General features: G+C 41.9%; 2 protein-coding genes across 7 annotated transcripts in view; both read right to left on the reverse strand.

Moving 5' to 3' along the window:
• LOC126212861 (zinc finger protein 83-like) overlaps window positions 1-21,410 on the reverse strand; it is a 1,762,073-nt gene that overhangs the window by 1,588,799 nt on the left and 151,864 nt on the right. The window lies entirely within an intron of this gene.
• Window positions 1-21,410, reverse strand: part of LOC126212867 (zinc finger protein 726-like) — a 196,359-nt gene that overhangs the window by 23,743 nt on the left and 151,206 nt on the right. For 2 of the 3 annotated variants that reach the window (XM_049940356.1, XM_049940355.1), the window contains one exon: window positions 19,869-19,906. In XM_049940356.1, coding sequence (XP_049796313.1) covers window positions 19,869-19,906 — 38 coding nt within the window. Of the gene's footprint in view, window positions 1-4,839; window positions 5,799-19,868; window positions 19,907-21,410 lie in introns of those variants that run through there. The other variant, XM_049940357.1, reaches the window with a different exon arrangement.

Consider the following 21,410-nt stretch of genomic DNA (forward strand, 5'->3'; position numbering starts at 1 on the left):
GAGGGCTACAGATCGAAAGGTCGATGGCGGAGTACGTGCCGTGCGCCATGCTGAAGTGTGTGAAGGAACCATCATTTAAGAGTGAATGATCGTGCTGTGCCAATAAATGCTCACTGGTGGCGCCTCGACCTGTTGCCACTGACCCACCCCACAGAGGGTTATGGGCGTTGAAGTCGCCCGGTAAGAAGAAAGGTGGCGGCAATTGGGCTAGCAGCGCAGCCAGCTCATATTGCGCGACATCACCATCCGGTGGAAGGTAAAGACTGCAGACGGTAATAGCCTGTGGCGTCCACACCCTAACAGCGACAGCCTCTAAAGCTGTTTGTAGAGGGACAGACTCGCTGTGAAGAGAGTTGAGGACATGGATGCAGACGCCACCAGACACCCTTTCATAAGCCGCTCGGTTCTTAGAATAACCCCGATAGCCTCGGAGGGTGGGGGTTCGCATCGCTGGAAACCAAGTTTCCTGAAGAGCAATGCAGAAGAAAGGGTGAAGGCTGATCAGCTGCCGGAGCTCAGCGAGATGGTGGAAGAAACCGCTGCAGTTCCACTGGAGGATGGTATTTTCCATGTCTGTGAAAGGCATGACGGGACTGGGAAGGCAGATTACGCCGCTGGGTCACCTGCTGCCTCCGATTGAGCACCTGTGCTAGTGCTATCCATGGCGTCTGAGGGACCGGCGAGAGCGAGGTCCTCAGCGGACGCCAGAATCTCCACCTCGTCCTCAGACGCAGAGCTGGAAGGTTGCGGTGGGGTGGCTGCCACCGCGAGTTCCTTGGGCTTTGAGCTCTTCTTGTTGAATTTCTCACGCTGCTCCTTGGGTTTAACTGGCTGGGAGGGCTTCACCGATTCAGTCTCCGGGACTGAGGAGGATCGTGAAGCCCTTCGACCAGCTGATTGTGGGCACTTACGCCACTGTCGGTCGTCAGCCTTCTCACTGGTGGAAACATGGGAAGGGAGGGACCCAAGGGACCCCTTGCGAGCGTGAGAATCCAAAGAAGTTGGACACTTCTCTGGCTTAGAAGCAGGGACGGACGTCACTGATGGGGGGGATGGTGTTGCTCCTGAGGTACGTGGCGCAGGAGCAACCCGGTGGGTAGAGCCCCCACTGGCAAGGGGGCAGGAGGAGTTGTACCACTCATCGATCCGGCTGGAAGTCGGGAAACTGATGGAGCGAGCACAGGTGTTGTAGCAGCGGCGTAGGAAGATGTCATTCTCACGGGATGTAATCGGTCGTATTTCCTTTTGGCCTCAGTATAAGTCAGGTGGCCCCAGATGGGAGGCGGGGCACATGGAGTATCGGGATGAGATGGGCGTCCGCAATCTCGACATGTGAGGCTGGAAGTGCAGCGGGAAGACATATGGCCGAACTCCCAGCACTTGAAGCACCGCATCGGGGGAGGAATATAGGGCTTGACGTCACATCGGTAGACCATCACCTTGACCTTATCCGGTAACGTATCACCCTCGAAGGCCAAGATGAACGCACCGGTAGCTATCTGATGTTCCTTCAGACCCCGATGAACGTGCCGGACGAAATGGACACCTCTGCGCTCTAAGTTGGCGCGCAGCTCGTCATCAGACTGCAAAAGAAGGTCCTTATGATAAATAACTCCCTGGACCATATTTAAACTCTTATGTGGTGTGATCGTAACAGCAACATCCCCCAACTTGTCACAAGTAAGTAACCGTCGTGACTGGGCAGAGGATGCCGTTTGTATCAGGACCGATCCAGAACGCATTTTGGACAAGCCCTCCACCTCCCCAAACTTGTCCTCTAAATGCTCGACGAAGAACTGAGGCTTTGTGGAGAGAAAAGACTCCCCATCAGCTCTTGTACAAACTAAGAATCGGGGCGAATAACTGCTACTGCCATCCTGAGATTTACGTTCCTCCCATGGTGAGGTCAGGGAGGGGAACGTTTTCAGATCGTACTTCTGAGCGTTAAAGTGAGCCCGAGAACGCTTAGAGACTGCTGGCGGCGATGTACCACGCTTCATTGCGGGTCATCCGCCCTGATGCCACCTACTCTGACCAAGGGCCCTCCCCACGGGCGCCACCCAGCCACAGCAAAGGCCACCTGGCAGGATGGCCGTTGCCGGGAGTCCCGATACCCTGGGAGGATAGGCATCTACTCCTTGGCATACGTGGGGAGTTAACGGCGCAGGCATCAGTAGAGCGATCCCTGTGTTGTCAGGGGGCTACAACAACAGGATACATGGCGGCCCCACCACAACGGACTGGCTACCGTGCTGGATGTTAGGTGACATGGCCCTGCACATTGCTTGGCATAAAGTGCATGCAGGAGCGTATCCATGCCCAAGAGATGTAGAGCGGGCAGCACTGCAACGCAATGACGAATAAGCTGGCGAAAGTTCTCAACACAAGATGGACACAATGCACCAAGTAAGGCGCCCTTCCCCAATCGGCTCGCTCTTTGGAAAAATTTTGAGATATGGAGGTCAAACCCGACAGGGGACCATCAAATAAGGCCGAAACGTTTGAGACTCCTTTTAGTCGCCTCTTACGACAGGCAGGAATACCGCAGACCTATTCTTACCCCCGGACCCGCAGGGGGGAAAGCAGTAAAGACAAGCAAGACAGTACACATTACTTCAACCCATAGCTCCTAGCGTTTTTTCTCTCTAATCTTGCTACAGCTTTACATGGCCTCCTTTCCTTTCTGCCAAAGGATCTGTTACCTCATCAAAGTTCATCAAAAGTTTTGCTACATGAAAAAATCGAAATGTCGCTGTCTAATACTGATAAAGCTGTTAATACAAATAGTACACAAGACTGGTGTGGTTCCTCGATCTGATTACGTCTATTTCCCTCTGTCTGCTAGATAAAACAAAATAAGCTTTCCTAATGTTGCAGCAATTGTAACACACACCAAATAAACGAAATGGTCATTTTTATAACACGACAGAATATAATTCACAAAGTACCAATATCAATGCCTATTGGGCCTACATGCAAAAAGCTTTATACTAGGAAATAGTTTCACATTTCATTCATATGCTAGTTTCTCAAGCACGAGATCAGAAAGTAGTCGTACGAAATTTTTATATAAATTTGGAATCGCCATATTCTTCCACAAATTATGTGATGTTCCTGTTTCTTCTCCTTCCTCATTCTAACAGACAATCTTTTCATCACTAATTATGTAACTATGCCTGCCATTGTCAAAATTTATTCGCCAGTTAACTTCACTAACCCTGCCACAATCACCAATTTAGTCATCCTGCGATTATTTTCTGATTAGGCGTTGTTACATGTTCATACAACACGTTTTCCATGCTACTTACAGAACAGAACTTAAGCGCCTGCTGACCGGGGACTTACTAGTGTAGCGAGCTGGTCAAAAATTTTCTGCGAAAATTTAATTTTCTTGGATACAGCGAGAAGATAATACGCAATCTTTCTTACCTGTTATTCCTGTTAGTCGTTTATTTTCACTCTGGTACTTTGAATCTGTGGACTTTGCTAGTAATGATAATGATGATCATTCGCAAACCCAAGCAACCACATAATCAGATAGCGATTGGCATTCATCCATTCAACTTTACTCCCCTCAGCTCGTATAGCCCTGTCCCCTTTTGTCTGCGGGAAAGTCTATTTCTAGATGTGATGAGGATTCCCCTGACAGACACATCACATACACAATGCACAAATTCAAAAATAAACTTAGGATTCAGTTAGAAATCAACAGGTATGCGTTTCAAAATCATATGAATAATCGATAGGTCCACGTGTGCTGGATGCTAGGAGCTCTGTGAAACAATGTTTTTTTTTCCCCCCTCAAGAATATGAATTTGCCACCCCCACCTCCCCGAAATCACTGTCTGGGTCAGATACCACGGTCTGCCCCCCCCCCCCCCCCAAGCTAAAACATCCGGGCCTTCTGCGCATGTGTGAATCTGGCAGCTTGGGCATGCCACAAAAAATTTTCCCAGTAGCATGTACCTGCTTGCCATGATTGCTTACAAAGCCAACAGCACCATTTACATAGTCAGAAGCGGGAGAAGGTACTACTCATACATGACTAAACTGTGCATGCGCATGAGCCCACTCATAACTGCTAAAATGAATCTAATGAAAACAGTTGTGACGTCGTACTCACTGGAGGCAATTTGATGTTATGAAGCATTGCATAGTCTTCCTAAAGCCTTTGAAACATTTTGCTGTTGGCAGACACTTGTACGAGCACTGTGTTTTTTTGCTGTATATGGCGCATTTCTTCTGCATCTTCAGTTTTATTTTCTTTCGTTCATGTTTTATTGCTGCAGTATTATTCTGCAGTAGTGGGGTACAGTAATATCCATTGTCAGAGTATCGGTTCTGACCAGACAAAATTACAAAAAATTAACTGGAGACTAAAATAATAAAAATTTCCAGAATTCTAAAAAATTCCCGGGTTCTTCCCAGATCTTTTGGTGGTCCTGGGTCGCATACACCCTGGTATATCAATCTAGGTAACAACAGGCACTACTGCAATATGAATAGCTATCCGAAATCTCATGTTGTATACTAGGGTTGCTCACCTGAGATGACTATTACTTATGGTGTGATCCTATGTTATGTAGTTTTTACTTATACCATTGATTTAATAGGGTTAACTACAAGAAAATGAGTTGATATTTTTCCTTCTTTTTTGTTGGTAACCTATTTATGTGCTTATTGTTCAGGCTTGTATTTTGGTACAGACATTCGCTACAACACATCTTTATTTGTCATTAATATTATCATAATTTTATTTACTCTCTCTTTTTGACTGTGCTTGTGAGAAAACGTGCTGCAAAAGATTTAGTTGAAGGATTTGAAGTATGTGCATACCACTTTGAGGTGAATCTGAAAATTCAAGTTGTTGAAGTGTCCAGGGATGACCCTAATGTAAACAAGGCATTCCTAGGAGTGCTGAAAAGCAAGCTCAAAGTTGAAGGTAGTCCAGAGGATCCCATGCTTATGGAGTTTGGGACATGTTGCTTACAAACAGTGCATGGTACTTTTAAGACATATTGTACTAGGGTTGACTGGAGTCTTGTTCAGTTTCTGAGAGCTTCATGTAATGTATTTAAAAAAATTTCCCCTCCAACACTGTTAGTTACAACAATATTACCAGCACTACTGTTTTCCCACATTAGTTTCGTGATGTTTGGTGGGTGGAAAATAAAGTGGTGTCAGTCTGGGATCAGCAAATATTTAACAGATGCCTAAACATGTGTGAAGGAGGTAGGACAGGTATATGAAGGAACAAACCAAAGCCTAAGGTTGCTATTGGAATTCCTAAGAGTCGCAGCTACCCCTGTGGATTACCCTCGACATTGAGCTTTCTTTTCAGCTCTTTTAGAAATACTTTGTTAACATTAGGGTCCTCCATGAACACTTGAACAACTTGCCTTTCCATATTTATTTCACATTGGGATGCACCTGCTGCACTATTCCAAAAACATACAAATAGATTGAACTTAATGATTATGACAACACTGGCACAACAATCTCCTGTAGTTCTTTAGTGAAAACGGCTCGTCTGTACACAATGCATTAATTTAATTTTGACTTTTGAAGCTGGCTTTTTGAGGCTGTTTTATGTTTGGAAACACGTCTGATAAGATATTAATAAGCTGCCAAAGTCTCAAGATGAGTGGTGTATGTAGCAGCCAACAGACACAAATAGACTTCTGCTTTCATCACGGCATTCCTCTGCATATAATCCAGTATTGAAGTATTGTTGGGCGTCATCCAGGAGTTTCTGCAGCAAGTGCTTGATGCGACTGCTTTGCGGTACCACCTGGTTACTGGAACACACCACAACAGCATGACACACTCCCTGCCTGTGCAGCAGCAAACTACAAATACACGGAAGCTAATTAGAAATACCATTTTTTTTTCATTAAAACTGATAATTTTATTTTCCAGTGCACTTGCTGAATCACAGGCTCTCTCAGGATTGTCTTTTCCAGTGTTGAAGGTGTTGATCAGCTGAGTGCACTCAGAGGTGGTAGGCAGCACTGCTGAGGCTATGTCCAATGCAGTAGCATTGGAGCCAGGGCTATTTGTGGCAAATAGCTTTGATGTAACACTATAACCTTCCAAGCAGCCTTCAGCCCAGCAGGCTTCTTTTCCTTATAGGGCTGAACAAGGTCTACTTGCCTATACTGCTGAGTGGGAAGTTGGTTTTAGAGAGCATGAACCAAACTGAGAATTTTTCAGATATGCCCCCTCTGCAACCTACCAAAATTCTGGATTCTCTGTACAATGAGAACTGAATTCATAATTTCAAATCCGTGAGTAAGCCACGAGGTAGCACAGGGGTCACACATGAACACCTTAGTGACATGCAGCCAAGAGTTCACACAGATAGTACACTACTAAAACAAAACTAGTGATCTGAGCTTTTCCTTTCTTATGTTCAACTTCCACCACACTCCCTGACCTACATCTCTACTTGAGCAGGTTCAAAGTAAAGCAATAAAATCTTCTTTATATGCTTACGACTGAAAGTTTATGTTGACTATAACCCACAGCAGCAGCAGCAGCAGCAGAAAAGTTAGACAGAGAGCAGAGGAATGACACAAAGAGTCACCTTGCCCCATAACCAAGGCACCTACTCCCACAGTCTCCGCTAGCCCTCCAGCTCCTTGCATTGTAATGTTCTCCTTGCAGGCTTTAACTCAATGTTAACCAAACCAACAGTCGCATAACAATGCCCAATGATTGCTTGTTAGTGTCCAAACTACACTATTTTGTGCTAACACTAACGATCTACGATCAATCTTACTCATACACAATGCAATCAGATAGATGGGTGTTTGCATGTATATATCCAAAATAATGTACCAATCACAAATCCATCAACCCCTAGTATCCTTGGTTGAAGATAAATGGATTCAAATAGTCCACGAACTCCCCTAAAAGGCACGTCTTTGTGATACCATCGTGTTAACAAAGAAGGGATACATTTAAACAGATGTAAATGTAAACCACACCAAACACTCATCACACATCATTGTTGGCCACATTGTCGTATATGTACAAAATCACGACACAACAACAAACCAGGGTAGGATGGTCAGGCTGCAGTGACAGGCATGCAAACTATTCTATCCCAACAACAAACCTGAAACTTCCTGGCAGATTAAAATTGTGTGCTAAACCAAGCCTCAAACACAGGACCTTTGCCTTTTGCTGGCAATTGCTCTACTGACTGAGCTACCAAAGCTTGACTCATGACCCATCCACACAGCTTTGATTCTGTCAGTACCTCATCTTCAAACTCTCAAACTTCACGGAAGGTCTCCTGCTGAACTTGCGGCAGCAGCACTCTTGGAAGAAGAGACTGAAAGGTAGGAGATAAGGTATTGACACAATAGAAGCTGTGAGAACAGGTAATGAGTTATGCTTGGGTAACTCAGTTGGTAGAGAGCTTATCCACAAAAGGCATGGTTCCATGTTTGAGTCTCAGTCATACACACAGTTTTAACCTGCCAGGAAGTTTCATATTAGTGCACACTCCACTGCAGGGTGAAAATCCAATTCTAGATCAACAAACCTCCACACAGTGTGTCTGGAATCAGCCAGGCTGGGCTGGCTGGTTGACTAGTCACTGCATTGGACAGAGTGAAACAGTTGAGGGGTGCTAAACCCCAGTGGCGGGCAGTCTCACAGCACCAAGTTGAAGGTGAACAGTGATTGATCAATTGACTGATTACCTGAGATGGGTTATGGGACCAAATGGCGAGGTCATGAGTTCTGCGAATCTGAAGTTAGTCAGGGCCTGCTAAAAGTGGAGGGATCCAGTCAGAGGAGTCAAACTACAAAATAATGAAAATTAAACACACACAGAAAAAGGCATGAAAGGTGAGACCGAATCTAAAAACTGGAAAAAAAGGGGGAGGTTATGGGGCCACAGACAAGGAACACTGGAAAGGAAATCCCAACCACAACAACCTGCCCTCTGGAAATAAAGACCACTTTCATGGAAGGAAACGAGGACCAGTTCAACCAGTTTAAGGAATCAGGAAGAATATACATAGCACAAAGGGCCAAAAGAAGGGGGATTCCACCAATATGTGGGATACCATCAGTCTGGCCCAATAACAATGTTGTAGGAGTGGGATGTTATGTAGGAGAAGAAAGGGGGTGAGCCAGGTATGACTAATGTGTCAATGGAATAATACAGTGGACTCCTTCCAAGAGGGGCAAGGAAGAGCACAAAAACTGTAGTATACTCCTTGATTGTGCTGAGTTTATTACTGTGAGCAGTGGCGCTCCATATGGCATTTCACTTTTGGGAAAAGAGATATTTGATGTAGATCTGCATATCCGCAGCTGGAATCATGAAAGGAAATGGAGAATAAGCCAAATGGTGAGCCAGTTCATTCCCTGGGACGCCTACATGATGTGGGACCCAGAGAAAGACAACTGAACAGGTGGCAAGCCCAAAGGCAGAGAGAAGGTTATATAGCAGAGACCAAAGGGTGATGAGAGGAGCATTAGTCGATAGCCTGCAAGTTGCTCATTGAATATGAAAAAAAATCAAAACAAACACGAGGGCCTTGTGAATGGCTAGAAGTTCTGCTGTGAACACACTACACGACCCCGACAATAAATGGTGTTCAAAGCCAGTAGTAGATGTGAAAGTTTATTCCACATTATCGCCTGTCTTAGAACCATCAATGTAAAAGATGGTGGCACCCTGGAACACTGCGAGGATGGCACATACCATGACAATGGAAAACCATAGGAGCAACAGAGATCTTAGGACCCTGGAATAGAGTGGTCCTAATCCATGGTCTAGGCACCTTCAAAGGGGGGGGGAGGGGGGGAGGTTATGGAAGGAAAGATGCAGGGTGCAGTCCAATGAGTGGAGATGGAGATCTCAACAGAGGGAAGTGAGATGCTTGCCAATTGTCAATCCCATCTGTGAGTGGTAGTTAGGAGGGAGAATCCCTCACTGGCAAAGAGCACAGGGTACACAGGATGGTCAAGGAATTGGTGAACGGTGATTGCATAAGAAACAAGGAGTTGGCTGTGTTCTATGTGTAGAGGGGGAATCTCCACTTCTGTGAGCAGACTATCAATGTGACTAGTGTGAAAGGCACCAATAGCCAGATGTACACCACAATGAAGGACTGGCTCAAGCAGTTTCAAAGTGGAAGGATCTGCTGAGCCATAAACCTAAATACCATAATCTAGTCTGGACAAGACCAAAGCACAGTAAAGATGGAGAAGAATGCAATGGTCTGCATCCCAAAATGTCAGGGCAAGGAGACAGAGCATTAAGCTTCCACATACACGTAGTCTTTGGGTGGTGAATGTGGGGCTGTGCTACAACATTGAGGTTGGTGGTTGCCTAAATAAAGTTCTGCATAGGGGTGTACTGTAGGCTGATGACAAAAATACATAAACCACGTTTTCGAAGGAGAAAACTGGAAACCATGAGATATGGCCCATAAAGAGGTCCATAGGATGGTGTCTTGAAGCCAGCACTCAGCAGATACTAGCGAGTGGGAGCTGCACCAGATGCAAAAATTGTCGACGTACAACGCCGGGGTAACCAGAGGCCTCACAGAGGTCACAACACCATTGATGGCAATGAGGAAGAGCATGATGCTGAGCACAGAACCCTGTACGATACAGTTCTCCTGAATCTAAGGGGTGCTGAGTGTAGTGCCAAATTCCAACATGGAATGGCTGGTGAAATAACAAGTCATGGATAAAAACTGGAAGAGAACCACAGAAGCCCATGTCATGGACGGCAACTAAAATGTGATGGCGCCAAGCCATGTCATATGCCTTATGTAGGTCAAAGAAGACCGCAATAAGATGCTGGCGGTGGGTAAATCCTGTCAGATGGCTGTTTCCAATTGAGTAAATGGTCAGTTGGAGATTGTCCTGTATGGAAGCCACACTGAATCGGGGACAAAAGGCCCTGAGATTCGAGTACCCAATATAATCTGAAGGTGACCATCCTCTCGAGCAGTTTACAAAGTACATTCGTCAGGCTGATTTGGCGGTATCTGTCGAGAGGTGTTGAGTTCTTCCTGGTCATAAGGACAGGGATAACTATACCATCTTGCCATTGTGACAGAAAAGCACCCATGAGCCAAATGTGAGTGAAGACCATGAGGAGATGTTGCCTCTGGGGAATGTCAAAGTGTTGGATCATCTGGTTGTGGATGGAATCCGAGCCAGGGCCTGTGTCTCGTGAAGAGGTAAGAGCCTGTAAGAATTCCCATACCATGGAGGGTTCATTACAGGGCTCAGCATGGTGTGGGATGAAACAGTGGGTGGGGGGGGAGGTCTATTCAACTCTGCGTTTCTGCTGGAGAAAGGTAGGAGGACAGGAAGAGGACACTGATGCCGTCACGAAGTGTGTCGCGATATGTTCTGCAAGGACCAATGTGTCAGTGCACGAGCACCTTGAAGGTTAACCTCTGGACAGGTGACCATCGCTGGTGGCTCAGAAGGCAAGGGATCTTGGACCAAACCTGCAATGAAGAGGGTGTAACTTTAATCTCTGCAGCGACCATTGGTGGTCCTGGACAGTGACTGTGACATTCTTGGTTCACCATGGTACTGGTAGATGATGAGGGGGACCTGTGGATAGGGGAACACCAGTGCCAGCAGCTTGAAGAATAGTGGCAGACACACCTTGCATGACTACATCAATGGAATTTGAGAGGGAGGTGTCATAGTGCACAGCAGATGTATCTGAAGTCCAACTGGCACTGCAGAATACCCAACATGGAGGCCTGTATGCCTGGCGGCAGCAGGGGAACAATAGAATCACTGTAAAATGGTCACTGTCACAAAGGTCATTATGGGATGACCAATGTAGGAAAGCAATGAGGGCACGGGAGGAGATGGTGAGACTGATAGCAGAAAACGTTCACGAGTGGCACTGAAGTGGGTAGGGAATCATTACTGAGGAGAGAGAAATCAAGTTACATAATAAGTTGATCAATTAGGAAGCTCCTACCTGTTGAAGTGATACTCCCTCACAGTGGGTGGTGGGCATTTAAGTCCCAAGGAGGAGTAACAGTGGTGGGAGTTGCTGGATTAAGGTAGACAGTGCAACTTAAGGAATTGGCCTACCTGGAGGGAGATACACATTGCAAATGGTGATTGCTGGAGTCGTTAGCGCTCTAACCACTACTGCTTCCATGTTGCAATTTAGGGGGTATGATATTGGAGTGAACTAAAGTGCAGACGCTACTAGAAGCTACACTGGAGCCAGCACGGTTCTGACAGAATGCCTGATAACCAAAAATGTTGGATAATTGTCGTCATGAAAATGCATTTCTTGAATTACAAGACAGAACGCAGAATAGGAAGTGACAAGATGTTGCTTTTCCAGTAGGTGACCGTAGTATCCGTTTGAATTCCACTGGATGATCATGTGGCGAGAGCCCAGGTTAGACACAAAGAAGCCGAGAGCGGGTTATGTCACTCCGTCAGTAGTCGACACTGAGAAGGATATGGTGACATCCATAAATAAGATATCAGACTCAGGTTGCGAGGGGGGAGAGGGCACCGCCAGGAGCATCGGGGGGGGGGGGGGGCGGCCTTGTCTTGGGATTTATATTTATTTTTATTCTTCTCTTTCAGAGGTGGAGGAGTGCAGGGCACAGAGGGATACAGGCATCTGCGAGATCTGGAACTGAAGGATAGTGGGTGACCTCGGGGTGCACAGATGGTGAGTCTCGTGGCTGAGTGCTGGTAGGAGTCTACTAGCCTGAGAGACACTGGGGAGAGGGATCCCAGGAGGGAGTTTGATCATCAACAGGTGCCAAAGGAGAGGGGCACTTTTTTGGCCAGGGAGGGGGAGCAGCTCCCGGATGGGAGGTCATGGAGGTCATGAGAACTGCAGGAGGGGGAGGAAAGAGGAGAATGGAGTGGAGGTGAAGAAGAGGCAGGAGGAGGAAATGAAGTTACATAGGCAAAAGTTGAAGATAGTTTCAATGGATGGAATCTCTCATAGTTTTGGCAACCCTCAGCATACAACAGGTGATCTAGGGACTTGTATTCTTTGGTCTTCTTTACTCTCTTTTAAGCCAGGCAATCAAACAAGGGGCGTGGCAGTCAGCACTGTCGACACACACAGGTGAGCCTAGCCCTTCTCCCATGGTGTAGCCAGGGAAGGTAGCCGGGTCATAAGAAGCAGCATTCAATGATCCTTCAACATTCAAAGAGACAGCCATTTCAGAACAGAAAGATTTTTGCAGCTTGATATGGTTCATGCGTGAAACATCCACCCTGATATCACCCACTCCAACCAGTGGCTCTCCCCATGGGCACTACCCAGCCACAGCAAGGGCTGTCTGACATGGCAGCCGTAGCCATGAGTTCCAATGCTCCAAGAAGATAAGCAACCATTCCTTGGCATTCATGGGGAGGGAACAGCTAAGGTATCAGTAGTGTGATCCTTGTGTAGTCAGGGAACTCAGCCACATGGGTACATAACAGACTGGCTACACGTGCTGGTGACATAGTAGTGTGGAAGGGGGCTACAGCAGAAAAGGGAGAGGAGAAGGAAGGGGGTGAGGAATCAATACAGTATATGCTAAGGAGGGAGTTCTTCCCCAAATGGCTCACACTAAAAAACAGGAAATTTTGAAGTTGAGGTCTGACCAAGTGGTGATCGAAACACCAAAAAGGATGAAAGAACATGCAAAAGGAACAAAATTGCAACCAATATAGGAAACCAGGTGGATAGCCAGGTCGATATAAATCGTAACACTGAGAGAGGGGAAGGAGAGTTACAAGGATCAGTGACCACGAGGTCATTGTAGCACGGTTCAAAACCATATCAACCAAAACCATTAAAAATAAATGCAAAATATATCTATTTAAAACAGCAGATAAAAATTCTGCTTGATGCCTTCTTAAGAGAGAGTCTCCATTCCTTCCAAGCTAATTATGTAAGTTTAGACCAGATATGGCTCGAATTCAAAGATACAGTATTGACAGCAATAGACAGATTCATACCGCATAAGTTAGTAAGAGATGGGACTGATCCACCATGGTACACAAAACATACCAGAACACTGATGCAGAAGCAATGAAAAAAACATGCCAAATTCAGAAGAACGCAAAATCCCCAACTGGCTAAGTTTCATGGAAGCTCGAAATTTAGTGTGGATGTCAATGTGAGATGCTTTTAATGGTTTCCACAATGAAACATTGTCTCAAAATATGGTAGAAAACCCAACGAGATTCTGGTTGTATGTAAAGTACACCAGTGGCAAAAAAACAGTCAATACTATCATTGCACAATAGCGAAGGAGAGGTTATGAATGATGCTGCCACTAAAGAAGAGTTACTAAATACAGTTTTTTGTAATTTCTTCACAAAAGAAGACAAAGTAAATATTCCAGAATTTGAAACCAGAACAGCTGTTAGTATGAGTGACATAAAAGAAGGTATCTTAGGTGTTGCGAAACAACTCAAATCACTTAAAGGCAAGCCTTCCGGTCCAGATGGTATACCAGTCAGGTTCCTTTCAGACTATGCAGACACAATAGTGCCTTTCTTAGCAATCATATAAAACCACTCACTAGACAAAAGGGCTGTTCTTAAAGACTGGAAAGTAGCACAGGTCACACCAATATTCAAGAAAGGAAATAGGAGTAACCCACTGAGTTACAGACCCATATCACTGAGCTCAATTTGCAGTAGGGTTCTGGAGAATATACTGTACTCAAACATTATGAATCGTCTTGAAGAAAATGACTTATTGATACATAACCAACACAGATTCATAAAATATCATTCTTGTGCAACACAGCTAGTTCTTTATTCCCATGAAGTAACGAGTGCTGTCAACAAGGGATCTCTGATTGATTGCATATTCCTAGATTTCCAGAAGGCTTTTGATGCCATTCCTCACAGGCGACTATTAATCAAGTTACGTGCATATCTTCTCAGTTGAGTGATTGGATTTGTGATTTCCTCTCACAGAGGTCACAGTTCGAAGTGACAGATGGTAAACCATCAAGTAGAACAGAAGTGATATTTAGCGTTCTGCAAGGTAGTGTCATAGGCCCTCAGCTGTTCCTGATTTACGTAAATGATCTAGGTGATAATCTGAGCAGCCCCCTTAGATTGTTTGCAGATGACGCTGTAATTTACCGTCTAGTAAAATCATTAGACGATCAATTCCAATTACATAATGATCTAGAGAGAATTTCTGTATGGTAAAAAAGTGGAAATTGGCACTAAACAAAGAAAAGTGGTAACTTTAATGAACAAATATAGGTTGAAAAGTGAAGTAGATGATGTCCTAAATTCTTTAGGTAACCAATCATGTGATAGGAGGCATGGCGACACATACAATAACTGATTGGAGAAGAAATTTGTCAAGTAATAACATTTTTACAACCATATTTTTAACTTGGATATTATTTACATGATATTTCTGTACATTCTGATATAAAAAGGTGGAAAAATACACTTAAATACTGTTAATTCAATATTTCCACACATGTTTAGTTACTGTGTAAGTGGTTGCAACAGTAACAACAATAAAACCAATTATTGTTAATAATATTGATTACTGAAACAATTTTAAATGGTAAATTAAAATTAGTTGTAAGTTAAAATCCTTTGTTACAATGTTAATGTTGAAACCACTGGAGTAACTATATAATGTAATACCTATAAAGTCATGTTCTTGGCACTAGACGGTATTATTGTGTCAGGAATACACCTGTAAGTTTGGAAGGGTGACCATATGATGCTTGGTTGCACTGTGCGAACAACTATAATGAAAATGTTAATAAAAGGTGAGAAGTTTAAGACAAAGATTGCAGAGTTACATGTAATGACGTATATAAACAGTTGTAAAACTGTCAAACAATTTTGCATGCATAAATACAATAGATTTTAGGTTAAAATTGTGCCAACAATATCAACATAGAATGGATGATGAACAAGAATTAAGTACAACATAATCATTTAAATGATGTGAGTTTCAAATTTTATAGACATTACTTTTCATTACCTCTTATTGTTCAGGTGTGACATATCATATTGCAAACAAAAAAGAATCTTGTGATGTTAGTTGTTTTAAATAACACTGGTAAAACGTTAAAAACAGAGTTGATAAGAGAAAAGTATGATTGCATCTTGTAGGAGTCAGCCAGGGTAGAATGAATGAAAACGTTGCAGGAATAGCAGCAAAAGAGTTCAATGAAATTTGTTATTGAACAACATACGTAATTACGAAAGACTGGAAACTTAACAGTAATACCAGCAACAATGAACTGGGACACATGAAGTTAAAGTTAAAAAACTTTTCCTAGTGCAATTCTTCCATTTATTTTTACTTACTTTCCATCAGCTGAAAATTATCAAAAATACAATCAAAGTAATCTTTAAGATGTTTGGACTAATTCTGACCAAGTAAAGCCATAAATGAATCAACTATGACAGCTAATAAACACTCTCGGTGTTGGAAAACAACATTGTCAAAAATAACAAAAAAGTTAACAAGCCCTGCTGAACAATTACCTGAAATTTATGCAAGACCAGTGAACAATTTTCAGCAAGAACTTACTAAATCAGACATAAGTTTTGAAACTGATTCATGAAACTTGAAAACAGTGAATGATAGTGGGATGAGTGAAAATTTTAAAATAAAACTTTGCAGTCTAGAATAAAAAAATTAAGTTAACACTGACAGTAAAAGATAAAAAATTAAGTTCGCACTGAGCATGTTGCTACTACAACCACAAATGTAGTTAAAAGAAAGGAACGTGAAGTGGAATTTGGTTTGTGAATAACTAATGCTGTTAATTATGTTGAAAACTTTGAAGTGATTGATGTAATTAGTAAAAACGAGAATGTAGTTAATTCACAGAATATTTATGTATTAGTTCATGTGAGTGAAGCAAATGATACTGATGAGAAACTATTTTCTTGTTCTGTAAGATGAATTCTTGTCTGCGTAAATTGAAAATGTAGTATTTAGGCTGTTAGTATCAAATCAGTTTTCAACATGGAGAGTAAAAAGTTATACTAAATCAGTTGTATGGAAACATTTGGTTTGGTAAAAATTATATGAATTCTGTTCAAATGGCTCTGAGCACTATGCGACTTAACTTCTGAGGTCATCAGTCACCTAGAACTTAGAACTAATTAAACCTAACCAACCTAAGGACATCACACACACCCATGCCCGAGGCAGGATTCAAACCTGCGACCGCAGAAGTCGCTTGGTTCCAGACTGTAGCACCTAGAACCGCACGGCCACTCTGGCTGGCATGAATTCTGTAAACAACTATAATTTGTTTGGTGGGAAAAGTATCTGAACAATTTCTGTAAACAGCTTAAAATTTATTGGAAGGACCTTATGGCAATGTAGTGAATGACGTTCATTCATTTGAGGGCTTGATTCTGATGAGAAAATTTTCAATACTAACTTGTCAGTTAAAGTCAGAGGGAAGACTTAAAAGTGAATGTAGAATTTATCACACACATCTGAAAGAATAGACATTGTTAACGATCCAAACCTGTATGAAATAGTTCAAAATTTAATTCACTGACTGCACATTCCTTGACATCTGCGATAAATCTACTACTCAACAGTGCCAGACAGGGACTCAAACCTGGATTTCCCGCTTATCTTAAGTTGTCTCTTTCACCACTTTGGCTATCGGTGCATGCTCCTTATACTGAGACAAACTTCCATACATCACACTTCCACATCCTCATATCATTGTCCACTAAATTCATTACCTCTTTGGCATAATTTATGACATATTCCTTCGACAGATAACAATTTGCTGAGACTGGAAGGGTAACAAAAACCCTTATTTACAAAAAAACGGCACAACTTATCCACAACACAAGAACCCTGCACCATAAACTTTTATCCACAACGAAATTCTAGGAAATATTCACAAATAATTACGTACAGAGAAGATCTGTGCAGAAATTCCGAATATCAAGAGTGTAAGAACTAACATACTATCAGACACCAGGTGACCTGAACTAGAATCGACTTCAACCAGTCTGAATTATAGTGAATCTGCAAATACTGGAAATTATACTGTTAATAAGGTCAATGTTACTTTGATGGTAATATAAGGTTTTGGATGGAGTTCCTATGTGTGTCTTGATATCATGTTTTGACTCTGCTCTTTGAGCAGGTAGACAAAGAGAACTTGTGCATGGTTGCAAGTATACAGCAAATGGTATTTAAATATGGTACAGAATGTAAATGATGTAAATCATCTGAAGTGATGATACTGAATCAGAACACAATAAAAGGACTAAGAAATAGGCAAGAAGTACTTTCATTCAACAGAAAAACTCTTATGGAAATAAATTCTTGTGAGATTTTGTATTGAAGATTCAGGAAGTACTCAGTTTTGTGAAGTTATCATAAATGAAAAGCATCACCTTTACCTTTTCATTTCCAGTGGTGTGCAAGAAACATATGCTATTACAGAATACAAACATAAATGTGGATTTAGTTTGTAACAAGTATCATGTTATGTGTCACATTATGAAATAATAGATACGAAGCTTTTACAACAAATACAGGAAAATTAGATACTTATGTGTCATAACAAATTTGCTTAAAACAATATGTAGGATGGCGATTGAAAAACTGAACCCGAGTACAGACTGCTTGCTAACGACACATGAACTGTTGTCCACCATGAGAGATACAACAAAAATTAGATGAACATGTAGTAATTAGATAATAAATAAATAATAAGCTAATATAAAAGCCTATATTTACTGAATTGATTTTGCCTTTTACACTACATTACATCAGAAGCTAAAAAGACCTCATGATTCAATGCACTTTTTTGTGCAAGCTAACATGTAAATATATACTTTAACAGCTCTGTCGCAACAATTCTCAAAATTTCATCAGGAGTATTGTCCTTCAAGTCTTCTAACATTATTGGGTTATGTGTGTACACTTCTCCCTTTAGACCCTCCTCCCCTCACCCCCATTATCCCACAGTTAAATGTCGTAAGTGGTTAGTCAGGTGAAAGCAGCAGCCAAAATCTTTTACTGACTGTCTTTTCTTCTTGAATCACTCATGAATTCATGAGATTCCCTCACAAGAGTGTGACATGTTGCCCCCATTCTGTTGAAAGGTAGCATGTGTACATCCACAGGGGGGAGGGTTCACCCGTGTATAAAATTCCTCAAAGGTTCACATATACACAGCAGAGTTTACTGTTGTTTCAAAAAATATGGGATCGACAACCCAACTTGCTGACAGGGCACACCACACACAGGTTTTTTCATTATGAAAGGGTTTCACATTTATCCAACTGAGACTGTATCTGACTAGTATCTGGTGTTCTGGGAATCGAATGTCCCGTTAGATGAGAGCAGGATTCATCACTCATGAATATAGCAACAGATCCAACATTCCACTCTCAACAGTCTGACATAGCCATATATGGTAATTCATATTTTTTATCATATCTTCCCCAACTTGACATTTTGTAGGTTTTCATCCCTATATGGTGTAAAACATGTTGACAAGACCTGCACAAACATTCACTTGTTGTGTGTTGATTTCTTTGGATTCTGGATCAACTGTACTCTGATCACCATGATCACAGTAGGTGCACCAACAGGTGGGGCCTGCGTCTTTTTCTTGTTCACAACTGACTCTGTAGTACACCATTTTGTCACCAAATCCTGTTAGACTGCTCTCTGTCTGTATGGAAAGGTCAAGAAACTTCTTTGCAAAAACGTCTCGCATTTCCTTAAATGAACCAGTAGACAAATACCCCTCCACTATTGCAATTGTTTCTTGAAGATGTATCTCACTGATATGTTTGCTTATAGTTTTAACCATGACACAACTTTTGTATTTAACACAAAATAGAACTGCAACAGCTTCGGAATTATATATATGATTGGTGGGCAACAATGAGCATTCTAGTATTCAGGGCCAATTTTTCATGCACCACCCTATATATTTTCATGTAGGATATAATTTGGGTGTGGTACTTCAAATAAATAGGCATCTACTACCAATTCAACATCTTTGAACGCCATAAGGGAATTAAAAATTACTCTGGAATTTCCATGAAAGTTATTACAGTTTATTTTCATTATGCTGATTTGTTGATTAAGAAACCAGTTACAATAAAAGATTTAGTAACTACCTTCTATAAAAATACTGCTCAGCACTTGGAAGCAGAAAAATGGAGCAATGAAAACTTCACACACTTCATTTCATCAGTGAACCATCTACATAAATCGGCCTTTCATAGCACGCAGTTAAGGACACAGCTTTCAGATTTCGTCACTTAGTCACTTTTATTTTACTGCTAACTTGTGTAAGAAGTTACTAGCACAAAACTATGGCATTCTCACCTAGCACACACAGAGCATCAAATCCAAATACATATGCATTATTGATCATATTCCCTTTTACTGTAATATGACTGCCTATTAATACAACAATAAAGAAAAAAGTCCTCAATATACAACTAACAGTTTTCCCATGAGCTAATGAGAATCAGTACTTCTGTTATTGTTGATTGTGGAATTTAAGAGACTAAACATCAAAGTCCTCAGTCACCTATTCACCCTCCTCCCCCAAATCCTATGAGTGTGTATAAGATCATTTTCTAAATAGTGGTGTGGCATGTATTTGGAGTTGGATATGGATACCAGCCTGGTATTCACCCAGTGGGATGTTCGAAAGTGCCTAAACTCCACATCAAAACTGGCCTGTTTACCAGCCTTCTTTTTTTAATCTGGAAAGTACATTTGATCTGGGTCAGGCTGGCCTCCCTACATTCCAGTAGTGGGGCACTAATACACTCTGTTAACTGTACTTCTAAGAGAATAGTTCAATGAATAATGAAAACCTTACCTTGGACTGTGCGGTGCAAGTCTTTCTGAGGCTATCCCCTGAAACATTTTATAACACTATTAGGTAATGAATTCACATACAATGTATAATAAAGAGACTGTGGGAAACATGCAAAATATTTATAGAAATTATTTCATTACAGATACATGCAAAAAAATTAGTCAGAAGCAGTAAACGACTCAGTGCATCCACAAAGACAAGTACTTCCTTGCTGAATGACAGATGCACATGCATTCACATATGCCTGGGGATGAGTTCCAGCTGAGGGCCAGCAATACAGGCCAATGACTTTAAGAAATATACATCATTAACTTACTGAACAATTCCAACATTCATATCACAAAAATAAATATGGCGGCTATCAATCATATGGTTCCTGCAATGAATATTTCACACTAAAATACTGTATGCACAGTTTTGAAACTTCCTGACATGGTGTTGATGCCAGGCCACAAAATGCAAGATTCCAGTTTTGAGTTTTAGTCCAACACACAATTTTAATCACCCACAGGAAGTTTCAACCTTAGGGCTACTGAATTGCCTGCAAGCATTAAGTATTATTTAAATTGGAGATTTACACATTATCCCATGCCACGAGCATTACACATGCTGTATACTGTCATTCCAGTTATAATCCACACGACAGCCATCCCCAATTGTGTCAGCCATCCTCAATTATGGCCAAAATATTAGAATAATTTTTAATTTTAAACAAATGGTACTGACTTTGCTGACTGTAGTCTTGAGCAGCTTAACACATGTTCAACTTTGAATGACACTTTCTTACTCTGTACATCTGATTCTAATGCTATACAAATACTCAAATATGTATAACTGTGAAACCAGTGAAAGACAACATACACATAATTGTAAGCTGTCAGCTTTTCAGACTGCAGAATATTTGAAGTGTTCATTTTTACTCTTAAACTAAACTTTCACTAATGTGGCTCTCAGTACTCAGGTCTCTCAGTAACATGGCCCACCACTGGTATCTAGTTGGTCAAGCAGAAGTAATGGACACAGCAATGTTGTTTGTCAAGTACAATGTTAAACATTCTATAAGCTCCAGGAGGATGAGACATTTATGAATATTTTGCTAAATGGCTGAATGAGGAAAACTGTGAGATACACCAAATGTTACAGGGTAAGGAAATAAAAGTGTGTAGAACAGGTTTGATGAAATAAGAAGAAAAGGGCATATGAGGAGAGAACATGAAGATTTCTCATGTTGCTGGTGCCAAAGCTACAGACATCTTCCTGAAGAACATTATGCAACAACCAGATACATGCAGTACTGGTGTAATGCTTGTAAAGCAGCAGTGTGCTCACATCGTTTATCATTATTGTGACAACTAAAAATTTGGGACATGTTTCATAGTAAATGATACTACTTATATGTACACGGTCACAAAGTAAGTCTTCTATGAAAGTTAATGTATCTTGGGACTTAATAAAGGACACTTCCTTTGTGTTTAAACTAAATTACAGACACTCACAATAATGTGGCACTTCTACTAATCCAGTACTCATGTATGCGTGGAA

This window comes from Schistocerca nitens, chromosome 11 (assembly GCF_023898315.1).
Source record: "Schistocerca nitens isolate TAMUIC-IGC-003100 chromosome 11, iqSchNite1.1, whole genome shotgun sequence".
Taxonomy (NCBI): Eukaryota; Metazoa; Arthropoda; class Insecta; order Orthoptera; family Acrididae; genus Schistocerca; species Schistocerca nitens.